The sequence below is a fragment of the Anarhichas minor genome, unplaced genomic scaffold (genome assembly GCF_050575085.1).
Source record: "Anarhichas minor isolate MPS153535 unplaced genomic scaffold, ASM5057508v1 ptg000136l, whole genome shotgun sequence".
Taxonomy (NCBI): Eukaryota; Metazoa; Chordata; class Actinopteri; order Perciformes; family Anarhichadidae; genus Anarhichas; species Anarhichas minor.
Genome location: NW_027466582.1, coordinates 19,539,948 through 19,558,668, shown reverse-complemented (window position 1 = coordinate 19,558,668; position 18,721 = coordinate 19,539,948). Strand labels below are relative to the sequence as shown.

Below are 18,721 nucleotides of genomic sequence, written 5' to 3'. Positions count from 1 at the left end.
CTATTTCCAAGATACCTAATACGTTAAGTAAGCTTAACTTGCACAGTGACAAAGGATGTGGATATAATTTGTTACTTCAATAAATGTGGACTCATTTCACACAGGACTGTGTGATCACTAGAGTGGCTATCCATCACCAGGCACACACGCAATCCTGACGGGAAGGGTCGACCTTACAAATCATGAATGACACCCGGAACACTTGGACTAGACTGTGAACGTGTGTGTGTGTGTGTGTGTGTGTGTGTGTGTGTATATACACGCATGCACTCACAGGTGCTTCAATTGCTGGAAAGCCTTAATCTGTTCCAGAGACTTGTGGTTGAGTTGACCCTCGCCTGTCCGTGTGTGTGGAGGACTAGCAGCACAGTGGGTGTAAGGGAGAGGGGTACTGGTGCTGCTGATAAACCATTTAGAACTCTGCAAAGCCCCCGTCGGCCCACTCCCCCTGTTTAGCAGCAAATGTGTCTTTTTCACCTCCCTGAACCCTTTTTTCTCTCTCAGACACCAAACGTCAACGTTTTTCCCCCGCTGCTGCACTTAAAATGATCTTTCCTTTAATGTGCCTCACACGGACTGTTGGGATGAGCCCTCTGTTCATCAGTGCAGCCGCATACAAGCCCCCAGCTCACACCGCCGGAGGCTGACAGCACAGGAGCTGACTCACGTTTAGCCCTCCACACATGGACGAATCCCAGAGAGGCGGCGGTGCTAAGCTAGTGCTAGGCTACGCTGGTTAGCGTAGCTAATTGGGCTACTGTGTCACAGGGCTTCCGTGGTCTTAAGGAGCAGCGCAGAGACGAGAATAGCGGGAGGTAATCTCCTCTTAAGACCGCGGCCTCCATCTGTGAGGGCCATCTGGACGCCACCTCGCAATACGCACACTAAAGTGGCCCCGCAGCAACACTGGAGACTGCACAGACAAGGCACGTCCACATGGCTCCGGCCAAGCGCTTGTTGAGTAATGCTTCAAAGAACTACTGTGACATCTGGCATCACAAGCGTCCATTTCTATACAGGGGGAGAATACCTCCAACACCCAAGACATCAGAAAGACCTGATCTCTCTTGAGCCCCTTTTCCTCCTTTCTCATGAACAAGGACCCTTTGAGTGTTCATAGTGTTTTGACCTCAGGGACCAGGGTCTAAATTAAGTTCAGGGGACATTTTACCCCCCAAAAAGGCTGTGGTAGTGGGGTAGCACTTTCTGAAAATACAGCAACATTCATGGTGGGGTTTGCAGGGATGACTGTCACTGATTGGTCAAACACAGACAGTGCTGCTGCTTCAACTCTTGAACCGCTTGAGGACCATTTTAGGACATTTTAGGACAGCATTTCACTTTGTTTGATGACAGTCAAAGTAAAGTTAGGCTTTGCCGTCGGCTTCTTTACAAATTTTTTTTTAAAAAGAGAGAAAAAGAGAGAACTCGTGCTGTGGATGAGAGAGAAAAAAGTACGTTCACGGAATTACTTACTAAAGCACAAATAAAGAACCATCAAACACTCGACAGATGATTTACTGTGGAGACACAGGCTCTTCATTTCCTTTTCCTCCTCATTACATTCAACATGCATTACTAAATACTATGCAGCAGCTTTCAGCAGTCTCCAGATCGCTATAGAAACACACACAACACAACAAGGCGGAAGGAATCTTCTAGTTCCTCGAAAAGTAGTCCCGGGACTAAAATGACCAGGAAGTTCTTGGTGGAAATGCGGCTTTAGCTCACTGAACTGTGAAGAGACAATTGGCCCTGATCAATATTACACACACAAAGGCTGCAATCAATAGGAAAACACACACTGCAGCACACGCATACACACTCTAACAAAGTATTCTACAGTAGTAAGACCCCCCTCAACCGTCAGCCCCTCTCAAGACATCTCATTTCATTTGTTGTCCCTCCTCCTCTCTCCAGGATCACATCTGTCCCTCTACACACACTGTTGTCCCTCTTTACCAACCCCCCATCTCCACTCTCACTCCATCAGAATCCCCCTATCTCACGCAGTGTCACTCACTCACACACACACACACACACACACACACACACACACACACACACTCACACCCCCTCACTCTCGGCAGACAGATGTGGTGCTCGGCAGCACAAAGCCATGCTGAGTTGGCCTATTGATACGTTTGTCCGGCCCCTCTGGGAGGCCACGCGGATCACTGACCACTGAATAAATTAACACACACACAGTCTCCCTTTGCGTCTGACTCACACACGCCAGTTCTCATGGGACTCTGAGGTGGACAGACGGTTGACCCCGAGGCTCTTTGCTCCTCATTTCTTTCACTTTGGGATCTTTTCAACTTCATCAGCGTCAACATGACTGCAGATATTCATTTCAAATGGGCCAGCATTGTGGCGACATGAGAAAAAAGCACTCATTAGGGGAGCTAAAAGCATCATTTGGACCAAAAGGTTAGCTGTCTGAATAATATAACTTATGGTGAGGCAACATGATGATAAATACCATGAGACCACAAATGTGTGTTTCTACACTTGCCTTATTCTTTAATTCTCTAATTTCATTGGGGCAATATTGCATAACCATAAGCATAGCATGTACATACATATACACATCTATCTTATGCACTATGTCTGGATGATACTCGAGTACCTCAGGAAGAGTCCTGGTGGGGAGCTGGAGTCGATGACCAGGACTGTGAAATATTCCTCTGACTCTTTACTTATGACAGGAATATGTCAATGTTTATTTATGTCTCATTTCTTTTTACAGCTTACAAACCAAATGAAACATTCAGTCCCATCCAGGGACCTGGAACATATAACTCTGGCAAAGTGGGTACCCGGCAAACATTAGCTCCCGATCCATTTTAGATCGTGACGACTTGATGAGCACTACATCTGGTGAGCATAATGCACCATAGAGAGCTGCAGGGATGACGTATATCAGGCCAACCACGAAGTTAGCTTCACACTGGTTATCTCTACAAAAAGCCGATGTGATTCTTCCATTGCATTTTGGATTATTGCTAGATTAACCTCTGTGACAAACATTTATGAAAGTTACACGTTTTGTTCAGCAAGATAACCTTCACAAATTAACACCACTTTTATGGTTTTAGAAGCGTGAATGCAATTATCAGAAGTAAAGAAACTACACTACAGTCACATGACTTCTCATCCACCAGTAAGCTGAAGGTGGTCGAGTCTTTCGCGTGATGATGTTTAGTAGTCTCCTTTAACTACTTCTTAGAAACCGCCTTTTTTAAGACTCGTAAGAACAGCTAAAGTTACTGATGTATTTTATATCGTAGAACAAAACATTAACATCTCTTAAAATTGGGTTAACCACTCTTACAAAGTGACCTGTTACGTCAGCAGAGAGTTGCATTGTGGGTAGTTTGTAGGCTTAATGTTGCTAGGGTTTCGTCGAGTGTGTTTAGTGAGAAAGTTAGAACCGGTCAGCACGATGAGTGTTTAGTTATCCCAGTTTAACAAAGAGGAGCTACTTGTGGTTTGTGTAGCGTGTTTTGCTACAGAACAAATCTTCACAGCTGAAACAGACGAAGAACAGAATCTTCTGACAAGCAACCAAGAATTTTCCAGCGTAACTGAATGTCAGGATGAGGAACTGGAGAAGAAAATGCTAATCTGCCAGAAAAAAACAAGACAAATGAAGTGAATGCCTGCTAGCGGCTCAGATTTGGGATTTATGCTGACTCCATACAGGACCAGACTGATATGGGAGCTCTTCACTGGTTAATGCCGATTGTCTTTGAAATTCTAACATGGATATTTAGAAAGGCCAAGTGACTTTAGTTTGAGTTTTCTTCTATATGTTCATGTAAATGTGACAATGTGTGTGTTTGGTGGAACTGAAAGCGAGCCATGAATTGAGGGCGGTTGGTTTTCTCTTAATGGACATAAGAGTCTTCAATTACGGGGTTAATGCATTGTACTCCAACTTCATCAGAGGCAAAGGAAACGCATCGAACTCCCACATACACACTATCCCTGAGCTAACACACACCCTCATGCACCCAAACACACACACACCCACACAGAGATCACACGGGACAAGCCAGTAGGACACGCCCTCCTCAGGGGACCTGCCTGGCCGTCTCCACCCATCTGCAAAGCAAGCATGCAAATCTCCCACGAGCGTGTGTGCAAGTGAGAAAGAGAGCAAAGGGGGAGTTGGGGGGTTGGTACATGGGGGGGAGGGAACCGTACCACACCCCCACCCACACACCTCCCATACCCCATCATTACTGTCCCAAAGCGTCCACGAGGAGAAGCGGTGCCGTGTCCTCTTGCCAGTCCCTTTTTTTTTTTTTTCTTCCTTCCATCTCCGTCTCCGCCGCCAACCCCCACCCACGGCCCCCAGATAACACCATGCAATTAGTGGCTCCCTGGTCCCTTCTCATTCACTCCCTTTTTCTTTACTTATACACTTCTATCTACATCTCTGTTTAGGTCTGTTGTCGTCCCTCAGTACGCTTTTTTCCGTCTGACTTTCCAGTGGCGTATTAGAGATCAGAGCGACTGCAGACACATCCAAACAGTCTTCCCACCAAGCAGCGCGGCCTTATCCTACTCTTTCTGACCCTCCCTTGTTCTCTATCCATCCTTTCCTTTGCCCCTTGAACTAAATTGCTCTGACGAGCGCACCGGCGAATGCAGCATTGTAATTGTGTTAACATGCCGATGTGACCACTTCCTGTCTGGCAAAGCCAAACTTCCTGCTCCCAAGGGCATCCTCTGTTGGCTGAAAAATGCTTTTGCCATCTATGTCGTTATGTTTTTAGGATGCTTCTTACTTTAAAGCTGCAATACGTGGTTTTGTTTTTGGGTCACTAGGGGGCAGCTGAGACAAGCTGTGAGGGGGAAGCTGAGCAAAACTCGTAGGAGTTGCTCGTCTATAAAATAAGAATAGCTGGTCCACCTTAAAAGCGGGACCATCTTCAGAAGTTGTGGCTAACTCCGGGGCTAACCCTCTTCACATTAATCAGCAGCAGGTAGCAAGAGAGCCGGGAGAAATGTCACATTTATTTATTCACAGAGATGGTGGGGGGGGGGGGGGGGGGCAGACTGGCAGCTGAATAAAGTCATGCGGCTGCTTTTGTAAAAAGACTAAACCCAAAACACAAGTCGCCATCTCTCTGAGCTCAGCTGCCGGTAACACCAAAGAGACTCTGGTGGCACGTACCGTGCACTGCAACACATCACATCAATACAGCATCGTAGAACGCACAGCGTCTGTATTCATGACGGTGTGGAAAATCCCACCATGCTGTAGTGGTGTAACGGACCTTTGTCGATCCGTACGCTCCCCATTACATTGTGAACAACTAATCAATTGAAATTGAAAGCAGGAGAGCTGGTAACGGTGGCAGCACCTCGGCTAACGGCTACCGTACGTAGGTTCCAATCAGTTACATTATGATGCATTCATGCTCTGTATGATAAGATTTACAATTGTTGATGGTTGCGGTTGAAATTATTTTTGGGACGGTGGCATGGCTGGTGAACTCCTGAGGGAGGAATCTGTCTCTTTAGCTGCTAAATGCTCCACCAGCTAGTCTCTAACGGAGTCTGTCTGCTGCTCAGTGGCTTTTTAGAGCTTTTCACCTCGTCTTCACATCGTCATTGGAGAGATTGTTATTATACAAATACTGATTATAGACACTAAGTACATCCAGGTGATAATACTTAAGTAGGATTTAGAATGCAGAATTTGTACTTGTGGTGACATGTTGTATTGGTCGTTGTATTTAAGTAAATGATCTGAAAGCAGTGATTTTTATCTCACACACACACATCACCTCAAATGTGAATGTTCACACAGGAACCCACACTAATAACCTCTATGATATACTCCACTCAGTTGTATTGACTGTCTTAAGTGACGACAAAGATATGCACATACACTCTCCACTATTTTCATTCAGCTGCAGTTACTCCCACAGCTGGAAAACTGCTCACACGGCAAGAATCATGTCAACACACTGCACCGTCCATCATCTGTTCCTCTGCACTAATAGTACAGACACACACATTCTGCCTGCTCCTCACCTGTGGACGTAGTGTAGCCGGTGAACGGAGTCGATGGCCAGCACCATCTCAGCCAGGTAGAACTTGGCCATCTCCTCCGGCAGCCGGTCCTCAAACTTACTGAGCAGAGTCAGCAGATCTCCACCCACATAGTAGTCCATGACCAGGTACTAGAGAGACCAGGAGACGGACAGAGGGAGTGAAAATGAGACATAAATGTCTGGAGCCGTGTTTCCATTAAATTGTCAAGCAAACTTCTAAAATGTTGCAAAAAAAACAAGTGAATTAGGCGAGTTTATTCAGCTGGTTTGGAGATAATAAACTCTGCCACAGCATAGTTTGGTCAGAAGTTGGCGCTACAGGCTACGCGTGTCTGCCAGTAAACAAAGAAGGAGAAGTTGTCATGGTCATCTCACCATCAACGAGAGAAATTCGTTTTTTGTTTTAATTGGTTCTTTCATGCAAGCTAGTATTAATCATGTTTTATGTAGTCGGGAGATGAAGACAAGCATCCGTACGTTATGGGAACGTCCAAGAAGATGCCGACAGCAGAAACAGCTGATCGGTCAGGTGAGATAAACATTTGCTAAGTTTGAACCCAGGTGGAGGGCGGAATACTCTAGTTTAAGCACAGTGTGAAACAGTGAGATGATTGATGTAGAAACAATATAAGGAAGTCACACACACAAGGAAAAAGTCCATCCTATTGTCATTGCTGCAGAGGGCCTGTGAGGCAGCCAGCACCTAAACGCTTCTTAACTTTTGAGGGTTTTGCTAAAAATAGACGGCTGGACGGGCAGTGGTGTATATTTTTAAAGCCTTTGGGGAGAGTCCCGGGTAAAGCATTTGTTGTGAGATTGTGGGAGTTGGAATGATAAGCAGTCCTGGCATTTGAACTCGAGGTCACACAGAGAGGGAGAGGACAGACTGTCAGGCTAGAAAGCAGCCAATGAGAGCGAGGCAGAGCTTGGCCCACAACCAGTCAGCGAGCTCCAAAGTCATTCTTTTGGTCTTTTATGTAAATGTTATTTTGGACGTGTTCGCTTCTGTTGCCCAATCTCCTGCAGTTCCATTCTACGTGTTGTGCTTTGTGGTGAGAAGTGAATGTGGTGGTCAGCGTCTGGCAGGTCCCCAGCCATCATGCAGAGGTGGTGCTGTTCTCTATAAACCAACTGGCAGGTGGAGCTACTCAGTGGAGGACTGTGGTTGTAACTTTGGAAAGTACCAAAGTATGAATGTGCTGAAATATATGAAGTGAGGCGGGGTGATCGTCGGATAAGTAAAAGGTAAAAAGTTCACAGAGAAAGGTTAAAAACCTGGCAGAGGAATTCCTGGAAATACACTTATGAAGGTTGGTGGAAAAAAAACAACTAGCTGCTCATGAGGACACACACATTCAGAGTGGAGGAGACAGAGAAAGCTCTGTTACCAGATTATTGTCGTCCTGGAAGGCGTAGTGCAGGGTGGTGATCCACTGGCAGTCCCCGTTTACCAACACGTCCCGTTCCTCCCGGAAACACGCCGTCTAAAGAAAGATGCAGCGAACACGTTACTTCATAAACAAATACTTTATAGTAACCATCTGAGGTGTGGATTCAAGTCACATGACTCAGACTCAAGTCACAAATTTAAAGCCTAATTTCAATGGAACGCTTTGTAATAGAAATCAACACCACATCCAAATATGGCCCCCTGATCTTGTACTGGGAAGGACAGAATCTGAATGGCAGTATTTAAAAATACTTTATGGGACTTTGATGTTCTGACAATTACATGCTTAGCGTGCACCGGCTCCAGTGCATCTGCTGCTCTACATTGTTTCCCATGTCGAGGCGTTAGCACACACACAGTTTTAGCCTGTGACGTTTGAGGCATGAAGATTGAAAGACCCAAGGGAGCAACAGGAATGTCAGACTGTCAGGAAGAGGTCGATGAGAAAAACGGCAGCTCGTGCAGCAACATGTTCTGCAAAGCATTTAGCGATGAAGGCCTGATTTGAGTGCGGATGGTTAATCATAAATCGTCTTCATCACTTTCTTTACAGGTCCCCCCCCCCCGTATCGAAAAGCACCCCAGCAAAAGCTTTTAACCGCCTGTGAGCGGCGCTCACCTCAGCTCGCTTCAGCATCTCCCACTTGTTGAGGATCTTCATGGCGAACACCTTGTCGGTGTTTCTCACTTTTACGACCGCAACCTGCACAGAGGAAAGAAGAGTTTGGCGTGTTAATGACACGTTTTAGTCGTTTGTGTGACAGCAAAGTCAAACAAAGAATGTGACCCGTGTTAAAACCACAGACCAGCAGCAAAAATACCAGACTGATGCAATAAGCTCCTCCCTGAAGCAAGCAGAGATGGACACGATGGTATATCACATGTGATCATATTTCACAGCTCCAAAAACAACAAGCATACAATTTAGAAGTGAAACAAAAAACCCTTAAATCTTCATGAGTACTAACGATACCAAACTACAAAAAAACAATACAGATTACAATTTTCCTTCTTTGAAAAAGCTGTGTTGTAGTAAAACAGTACAAGAACCAGAGATCATCTCAGGACACCACCCTGAATGAAAGAAGTTGAAAAGGAAGAGTAACAGAAGAGATGATTGGAAAAGGACAGGAGGAGAAAGAGGAAACGAGATGGGAGGAAGGAGACGCGGAGGTGAAGAAAAGGACAGAATGTAGAGAAGAAGGGGAAAGCAGAGGAGAGCCAAGCAGGGGACAGGAAGTGACCACGGACACTAAAGTCCTGCCCTAAAAGGCCAACAGATGCGCTCCACCTGGATCCACATCCACACTCTTAACGCACAGCGCTGGATACTTAAATGTGATTCATGCTTCCTGCTAGCAAAGTCTGCATTATGAGCGGAAAACTAGAGCACTGGTCTAATCACTGTGTGCAATCATTTGTAAATGAGGACGAATCCCTAGTGAATGGACAGATTTGGGGCAATACATGGGTATTATCTCCATGACATGAGACTAGATATTGTCTTAGATTTTAGTTGATTGGTCAACTTGTTTTGGTCCTAGTTTACTAAGATGTGTCCATTAGTCGTTCTTTATGCTTTTTCCACGCTGAATGACTAGAAGCACATCTCTGGAAAACACAAGAAACTTTCGTTAAACAGATCCTTTGATTAAATCAACTAATCTATTAGTCAACAAAATCATACGATTGTTACTGGACTAACAACTTCTTTGGTTGAGGGCAGCCCTAGATTTTGGATTTTGTAATATGGAAATATGGCAGAAGTGTTGCCTTTTCCTTGTTTTAAAGGCTGCATCACGGTACAGTGACGTCATCGTCACTCACCAGACTTCTAGCTGCTCTATTAGTTGCTTTTACCCACTTAGGCCCCGCCCTGTTCAGAGCGAGACGCGTCGCTAGAAACGCGACGACCGCAAAACCATTGTTTTCCCTTTCACACTTTCAAACACATCATCATCACACAGGACCCATACATCCTATGTATTTAGTATATGTATTATATACATTTAATACTGGCCACATTTCAGACCTCCTCTGGCTGAAGCTGGAGAGTTGAACTTGAACCCACGATGTGATGGATTTGCAAAGTGAGGTAAATGCTGGAGATTTACGTAGCTACAAGTGTTAGCCTGTCGGTTAGTTTCTCACCTTCACCACCTCAGACCGCTCAGCTGTTCACACTCTTGTGCTCACCCTTGTGTTGTTCATCATACCCTTCTTGTTCCGTCTTAACATCATAACTGCCAGCTCTCCCTTCACTGATAACTGCCATGACGAACTTCCCCAGCTCCGGCTTCACGTTTGGCCAAAAAAGGAGCTGCACGAGCTGCTGTGACAAAGCCCTGCAAGCCCACAGCCAAAGCACACGCTCATGCAAACTCACATCCTGGCTAATTTCTTTTAGCCTCCTTCATATTCTTGTAGGATTCTATTCATTCTCAAAGGAGATGCCCATTTTTCTTTTATTTGGCCTTTTTGATGGTTAATTAGAAAATATGCATAAGTTGGAAGGGGAAAAAAGCAACAAAAAAAATACAAGCAAGTAAACAGACAGGAATTTGTAAGAGCACTGCACATGCACACGCACACCTACACGCACACGAGAAGCGAAACAAACACACACACAGTGCAACAGAGGGGTCTGTAGTCTATTAAATGAGCTGGGGAATGCTGCTAATGCAATACAATGATAACATTCCTGCAGTGTTTGGATTTCCCCTAGTGATCCCTCACCAGAGGAGAGGAGGGACGGAGGAGGACAGGGGGGCTGTTTTTGTCTTTTTCTCCATCTCTCCTTTCCTCTCTCCTTCTTCATCTTGTCCTTCCTGTCCAGCCTGGTGTCTGCTGCAGAGCTCAGGAAAGGACTAAGTGAGAGTTTACCTCACTATTCATGGATAAAAGTATTGTATGCTTTTACTTTGTGTTGTGGTTTCCGTTGTTTTTTTTGCCAGCGGAGAGGGTCAACTGAGGCTTCAAATTTGGTTTTATCAGTTTGGAAACAAACCACAGCAGCTGATCTAACTATTCCACAGGCCAAGTACTGAGAGTACACCAGCTATCTGCTGAAACTGCTACAGCACCTAGACACTTACAACAACAATCATCAAGGTGCCATACACCTCAAGCAAGGCTAGCCTTTGAGAACAGAACCTCTAAAGGCCGGTTTAAACTCCCGCATTGAATCGGTGTAGATGCATACCGACGAGCACCAAAAATGTAACTATGCGTCGAAGTGACCACGACAACTGTGATTGGTCCTCTTGGTAGCATCTCATTCCCTCCTCTATGGGCTGCTCCTGTACGCACCGTCTCCTCCGACGGCTTCTCTCCTGCAGTAATGTCAGCTAAAGGACCCACCGGGCCGAGCACCACTAGGCCCTTTTGCGTTGGTGAGGAGGCGACCTAGTCCTACTGGGGCCGGTCCTCTCAGAGGCAGGAGGGCGGTACATTCATCGGACTTCACGCGCCCGTCTCCCTGCCTGCTGCTGACAATGGGAGGATGAAATCAAAACATCCTGCACTCCAGATCTGTCTCCTCCCTCCCTTCTGACTCAAGTATTTGTTCTGTACTTTGCTTTCCTGTGTCTGTCCATCTGGGTTAGTCTCTATCTCTGTCTCTGTCTCTTTTCAACTCTGTGTCTCTCTGTTCCCATGCTTCAGGCTCAGGTCTGGGCTCAGTTTTCTTCAAAATCTCCAAAACTGACGACACAGAAAATGTTATAAATTTCCACGAGGCCTTCCCAAAACACCGTAGGTCAGACGTAGAGGTGTGGAAAGGACTTGATTCTATGACGCATCGCGATGCGGACGTGAACAACTCTGCATCAACGGACTGACGTTTGGTTTCATTTCAGCTCAGAGTGAGTCTTCACTGTGTTTTGCTTTCATTTAACATTTATTTTTTACAATTAACACTTGAAATGATGAAGGCACTTGCAAAGGACAAGTTAAATAACGATTCCATCAGTTCTGGGAGTGTGTGTCACACACTCTCCGTATTATGTTTTGTGTTTATGTACTGAGGAGGCTCACATAGATGCCGGTATTGAAAAGACTTTTATATGATCGAACGTTGGAGTCTGCTGTTGTTGAGTTCAGGTGATTCTGACTGCTTGTATGAATTTTAGAGAACGTAGCCATGTGTGCAGTGATATGGGATGAGATGCATGGAGAACCTAGTGGAGTCATGAGGCCGGTGAAGATTCACACCTCTGGTCACATGGCTGTTATTACCGTCATCCAACTAGAATACAGTAAGCCTTCCTAACTTTATGATCCAAACAGCCACGAAGAATAACTTGCTAAATGTCATTGGTGGTTTTCAACACTGAACTTGTTCTGTCAAACTGCTGCAGAGAACAATTTGAGCAAGTCCTGCCTTCATATCTACGATTAGCCAAAGGAAAGAAAGATAATAAACTATAAATGCAGTCAACAATAAGAGCAAAAAAAAAAGAACTTGTCTTCTGTCCAGATGCAGACAACTCTTTTCAACTACATCGAGCTTTGGCCACAAGCTCCTAATTCCACCCGAGTTATTTTTCTTTCTGTTTAATATGCCATCACATGAACGTCCACAGTACAACACGCTGTGAGAGTATCCTCAACGCAGAGCCATGGGGAGAACGCACAAATGTGGCTCTAGCACAGCTGACTTGGTGAGAAGGCACTGGAATGTTACCACAAGGCAGCACGGTTCATAGAACACACACACACACACACACACACACACACACACACACACACACACACACACACACACACACACACACACACACACACACACACACACACACACACACACACACACACACACACACACACACACACACACACACACACACACACACACACACACACACACACACACACACACACACACACTTCTTTTTTCTGATTTGGTACTGCAGCTCCATGCTGGCAGGGCAGGTGTGCCCAAATCTACCTGCATCCTCCTCTGTCTCTCTCCACCTGCGAGTGATTCAAAACAACTCAGGAATTCGCTAACCTGTTTGTACAGATGAGGACTAACACTTTGAGAGACTCGGTGTTTGGAAGGGTGTAGCACAGGGTGATCAATTCAGTGCTGAAACACAACAAAACCTCTGATGAAGATGGGACGTGCGATTGTCAAGACGATTCTGCACAATGGTGAAAAAACTGGCAGTGCGAGGACATGATGTCCTTGCAGGACACCAACTTTATGTAGGGGTCTTGGCTGCAGGAGCACAGTACCTGTCCCTCCGACATTCCCCAGCTTTGACATTACCTGAAACCCAGTGACACATGCATGCAAACCTCCCTACGGAAGTGCATTGGAGCAAAAAGGAAGTAGCGCAAACTGCATGATTTCACTGGCACACTGTTCCTGGATTTAATGTGAAAGAAGAACTACTTTGTTTGTTTTTTTCAAGCTGCAAGTAGAGTCATGCTCATGCAGCAGAGCAATACGACTCACTGCTGCTGGAATGCAGCAGAAAGTGATCCACCATCCAACACAACACCACTTGCTCTTCATAACTCGGGTATTAAGGTCTAAGGGTACAACACAATACAGCCGGTTAATGGCAGCTATTGTCACAAAGATGTCTCCTGTCAAAACAGACAAGTAGACAAAAAGAAAACACCAAATTAACCCTTAACACCTGCTTCTTGTCCCAAAGAGAACAAGAGGAAAAACCAAATTGCGGGTTCTCAATGTGTTAGGTAATGGATTGCTGCTTGGTTAAGGAGAGTGTAAAAACCAGAAAGTACAGTACCTCTCCGAACGCTCCTCGCGTCCAATCACCTTCAGGATCTCAAAGTCCTCCTTGTGCAGGCGCATCTGCTTCACTTTGGAAGTGAAGGGTTTGGCTGTAGGGAGAAGAGAGACACACTTTAGGCAAAGAGGACAAATGTGAAGTCAGAACACAAAAGGGCATCGATAGTGAGATGAGATGCTTCGGGGTGATCGGTCGATCACATCGTACGTTGGTTTAGCAGCGGGAAAAAAGAAAACCTTCGGTGTCTTTACAAGTTGGTGGAAAAAGAAAATCAATCAGAATTGGGTGTTGATGTGTGAGAAAAGAGCATAGAGCTGCACTGCAGGTCAGACACCAGACTGAAGTTACTTTGACTGTCACCATTGAGTCAAAGCTCGTTTGATGGTCATATTGACCAGCTGGACTTGTTTTATCAATAGCTGTGATCAGACAGGAGATGGAGGTCAGTCAACCAATTATCACAAGCTTCATCACGGTACTAAATGCATTCTTTGGACAGTGATAAAGTATTTGCTGATCTCATAAAGTCTGCCACGATACATTTTGATTTATTCAATTTAATTCAGAGGCCTGTGATCGATATGAGACAATACCATATGCCCAATTTATACATTCATATAAACTCACAAAAAGCATCTAAAATATGATTTGACTATTTCATCACTGGGCTCTTGTAGACATTTAAATGAATAACAATCTATTCTTCTTACTAAAAAACTAAATAAAAATAGTCCTGTTACTGGTGAAAGCTGGTGATGGGCTCGTCACGAAAATGAGAATATAAACAGGTCCACCTTAAGTAAGCAGCTGTGAGCCTGGGCTGTTGTCGCCAAGTTCGGGGCTAACCCCCCCTTCACTTTAATCAGCGGGTGGCAAGCAAGACACAGGAGCTTAGCTTGGATCTGGAAGGTTTGTAACATTCATTCGCCGACAAATACATTGTACACACACTGCTGCGTTCACATTACATGGGGGAAACCCTGAATATAATTTACACGTTCCTCTTATCAGCACATTCCTCTGATCCGTCAGTGGACTCAGATGGAAGGTTTTGGGCATTTTCTGTGTCAGGAACCCAAAATGAAGAAATGTCCCCTAATCCTATGAGCCAGGCACACGGAAACATGCTTGTGCTAGTCACGTGATCAGCCTCTATGGAACCACAATATTCCCGTACCTCGCTAAAGGCTGCCATGCCATTGTAAATGCACTTTATCAAAGTGTTAGTGACCACCTGGACCCCTCTGTGTAGCACGAGCACCGGACACAGGGAGGCTAGATGATAAAGCTAGCTATTGTTACGCCTCAGGTTGTGGCTCCTGGTGGGAAAAAAGGGACTTGGGAGGGATCTGCGAGAGTCGCCGGCGTTCTCTCACAAAGCTCAACAGATTCCATCTACGGCTGACAAAGTCAGCGTTTCCCTCATTTGTGGAGAGCTATTCAACCACTTCCTGGTTTACATGATCCCAGCATGCCGAGGACAACCTGGATTGGCTGCAAGTTCACAGGGTCAGCATTCTGGTTACACCGATACTCCGATCGTCTGACAACAAAGAGAAGTACACCGTAACGTTTTGAAAAGTATGCTGCCTGTCTAGAATTTAGCATTGTTAGCATACAGACAAACAAGCGTTCACTTACACATAGTAGCTCTTTTGGTTAACAAAATCTCCATCTGCCATACAAACACACTTTTGGTTTTCGGTTGCTGCTTCGGTCTGTGTGTGTGTGTGTGTGTGTGTGTGTGTGTGAGTGAGAGCTGACCACCAGTCAGGCTTATCCACACTCCCTAACTGGCCAGACATCATGCTAATCTCATCTGGTCGTCACGACTTTACAGAACCTCCAGTGTTGAGGAGAAGGACGTTCTCCCGCTGTGACACATGCAGAGAAATTAAACACACAGGTCACTCAGCTCAACAACCTCCCGCTCTCACACTCCCTTACCGACTCCGCTGACAGCTGGCCCCGGCCTGCTATGACCACAGGGCAGGGGGGGAAGTAGTGCCCAGTGCAGTGTGCCACCATGTACGCACGTAAATACACAGTGGTGTTCAGAGTAAGGTCAGTTACAGAAACATCAAAACTGTGTCTAACGGTAGATCAACCCTGAGTGATCCAGCTTCAGACATCGCCACAAGTCCAAATGATGAGGAGCCAGGCTGTAACAGCTAATTGTTTCTCTCTCAACGTGTACTTGTGTTTACTTCCCTCTCTCTTTCTATTTAAGCTCCCAATTTAACAGGGTACAGCAGTCACAATTCTCCAGTGGGCAGCGCGGCTCGGCTGCGTCGCTTCTCGAGATTCGAGGCCTCTATCAATTCTTTCTGCGTGCCGTGTGGCTGACGGTGAACATGATCTTTTGACAGTACATCGACATCCCACCAGCAACATTACTACACTTTCAATGTGTGTATCTGCAGCACATGTCACAGACAGGAAAAAAAGTTCTTATCTATTTTTAACTCAACACTTGTTTTTGTTCCAAAATAAAAAGCCCTGCAGCGTCTTTCTGTGCACAGAATCCCTTCATTTGTTAATGCAAGGCTTTTATTCTGAAATATTTACAGGACAGATAAATTAATAGAGTTCTGGATTGTTAAAAAAGAGCACATAACCTTTTTCTTTCTAAAATAGATATAAATGACATTTATGATGAAATTTAATTATTGACGGACATTATGAAAGAAACTATGTAGAAAGAAGGGCTGGCCGTCTGAGCGCACACCACACGGGTGCGAGCTGCAGCTGCTCAGCGAGGTAGCCGTCACGCAGACAAGTGCGTCCCGTACATTCTCCAACAAAAACACTAAGTGTGGGACAGACGATGATGTACGGCGTGCTGACCTGGAAAGACCTAAGATGTTAGAAACAATGCATCACATCCAAACAGATGGCTGGCTGGCAAAACACATTCTCTAAATTCGACTTACTGCACAACGCCAACCACAAAAACCCACCTCAAGACATAAAGATGTAATCTCTGTGCATGCGTTATTAAAAAGATTATCAATTTGGGATTGTTTGATTTCATGATCACGTCTTTGATTCAGGACATTCTGCCAAAGTGTCTGGCAGACAAACTCGTAAGAAGTCAGATTTACCACTGTTTGGCTCGGTGCTGGTGGTCATTTCCACCGCACGTCCAATTCTTCTCACTGAATCTCTGCCAGAGTTCCCTATCTCAGCCAAACCTGACATGGCATGTTTGCCAGGGGTAAAAGACAATGTCAACAACTAAATCCATCTGGATTCATATTAATTCATGTAACAAAGCCACAAAACTATGATAGAGGACTAAACCAATAGGCTAGATTAAACACATTGAATGAGGCTGTTTTTTTTACTGTTAAAGTGCAGATGTTTAGATTCTCAGGTTAGCTTTAAAAGGTAGGAGCAAATATAGAACACAAACAAAGTAAATAATAATAATAATAATAATAATGCCATTTATTCAGCACAAACTCTACAGTCCTATTTGCCCCATCGCTATCATCACAGAGGGCATTGTTTGTCCTAAAGGGGTAAAGTAACTCATGTGGACTCATGTGTATTTTAGAGACACATTTCTGGACACTGCTGGTGCTTCACATTCAGCTTCATCCCGATTTAAAGGTGTTTGTACTCAGCAACAAAAGAGCAGTTCTGTTTGGGACGACAACGCGTCTCTCAGCTTTGATTCTCACCAGGCAGGATGTAGGATTGTTATTTAACTATATAGCTAAAGGTTGCATGTATCCCGTTCACTTCTGGTTTAACTGTTGCTTGTGCGAGTCAGAGCTGGCAGGCCGAAGAGTAGGGGGAGCGGAGTCGGGCTAGCTGAGAGGGAGAACACAGTCTGATTACTAGCTGCATGCTGACTCAGGAGCTCCACTAAACCAGCCACATGAGAAATGTCTTTCATCTCTGAGCCAGGAGCCCACAGGCCCCGTCCACAACACAGCACACACACAGCAAGATCTAGTTCCCTACATCTACAGCTGACACATAACTGGTGACTATGTCTCGCCTTGGCCTTAGAAACACCACAGCCAAACAGATTATCTATAAATTGCTTTTCTGGAGAGGAAAAATAAATCATCAGCCATCACTCCGAGGGCAGGTGGTTTACTGAAGCACACAGCGGCTATTAACCTGTTATTGTGGCCTGTAATTTATACATGGAATTCAAGTGAGTGTTTTGTAAATACCGGGCCCATATGTCAGCGTGCAGCGCCAACATACAGTATGAAACACCCCGACTCCAACAAGAACGGCCTGTCCTCGCTGAGCTCGTTTACCCAGGGATCAGTGTGTCTGTACTGTTCCTGCTGCAGAGATGGATTCACAGTGACGTGCTGCATCCCTTTTTTACAACAGAAAAATACCAAACAGTGGTGTCATACATCTGAACTTACTGGCAAAATACACAGGTAGGCCTAAACATAGCAACCGTTGCTATGACAAGGTGTGTTAGGAAACCCCTGGCAACGCTTGGGAAAGTGACTATCCAACTGGAGCTCTTTGTCTGCAGAAGCTTTTGCAATGTGCAGGGCAAGTGAGCCACAGATGACAGTTACATTAATGTACAACATGCTTTGTGGGGGAGACGACCATCCGCAGACACTGTATGAGTTCATAGACACACAAACACACTGGAGGACACATACACGTGCAGCACATGTTGGGTAGTGTGGGCCTTAGGATGCAGTGAAACTGGAAAAACACGAGTGACGCCAGCTAATCCGCATAGCCAGACTGGTTCAGCCCCAAAACGCTGCGTGCTTATCAGGCCCATTTTGCTCCGTACCGTCTGAGCCGCTCTTGTGTGAAACTCGGTAACTGCAGGCAAGTGTGTTCACTTAGCAGCCGACCCGCAAATGACATGCTCGGTGCTCACAGCGGGCCTCGGAGCTGGGTCTCTTCCATGCCGTGTCTCCTGGGTGTGTTCGTGGGAAGCTCGTCCGTGTGTCATGAGTGCAGCAAGGATTACAATGTCTCCAACATTGCCATGTGTGTGATTCAGCGCCAGGCGGAACTACATTGTTTATTTGGAATAGTCGGAAACAAGTCTTGTTGTTTTTTTCAACCAACCCTAAATTTAGTCACCGTTTCCCCTGCTGTCATTTTCAGAAGAGTGAACTATTTAAAGTATTACAATACACTGCGAGCATGGCAAGGGATTGTTGCGTGTCGTGTTCTGTGTTCTTAAGTGCAAAATGGCTCACAGGAAAACAAACAGTCACCCGACGCATACAGTCTGATTCCTTCCCTCAGTCCCAGAGCAGATGTACGCTGCAGAGGACTTCAATGTAAAGTCTGCATGCAGAGCGAGCTCCACACAAAGCTTTTAGATGATTTCTCACAGAGAAAACTGTAGACATAACTTCAATCTTACTCAAGCAAAGCAACCACAGGGCATGTGTGCGTTACCGTGTGTACGTCAGAGAGGA

General features: G+C 45.4%; 1 protein-coding gene across 1 annotated transcript in view; it reads right to left on the bottom strand.

The window, feature by feature from the left end:
• Positions 1-18,721, bottom strand: part of cdc42bpab (CDC42 binding protein kinase alpha (DMPK-like) b) — a 71,808-nt gene that overhangs the window by 32,032 nt on the left and 21,055 nt on the right. Inside the window, 5 exon segments of the mRNA XM_076083552.1 lie at positions 6,055-6,203; positions 7,463-7,558; positions 8,144-8,227; positions 13,287-13,304; positions 13,307-13,380. Of these exon segments, the coding sequence (XP_075939667.1) occupies positions 6,055-6,203; positions 7,463-7,558; positions 8,144-8,227; positions 13,287-13,304; positions 13,307-13,380 (421 nt within the window).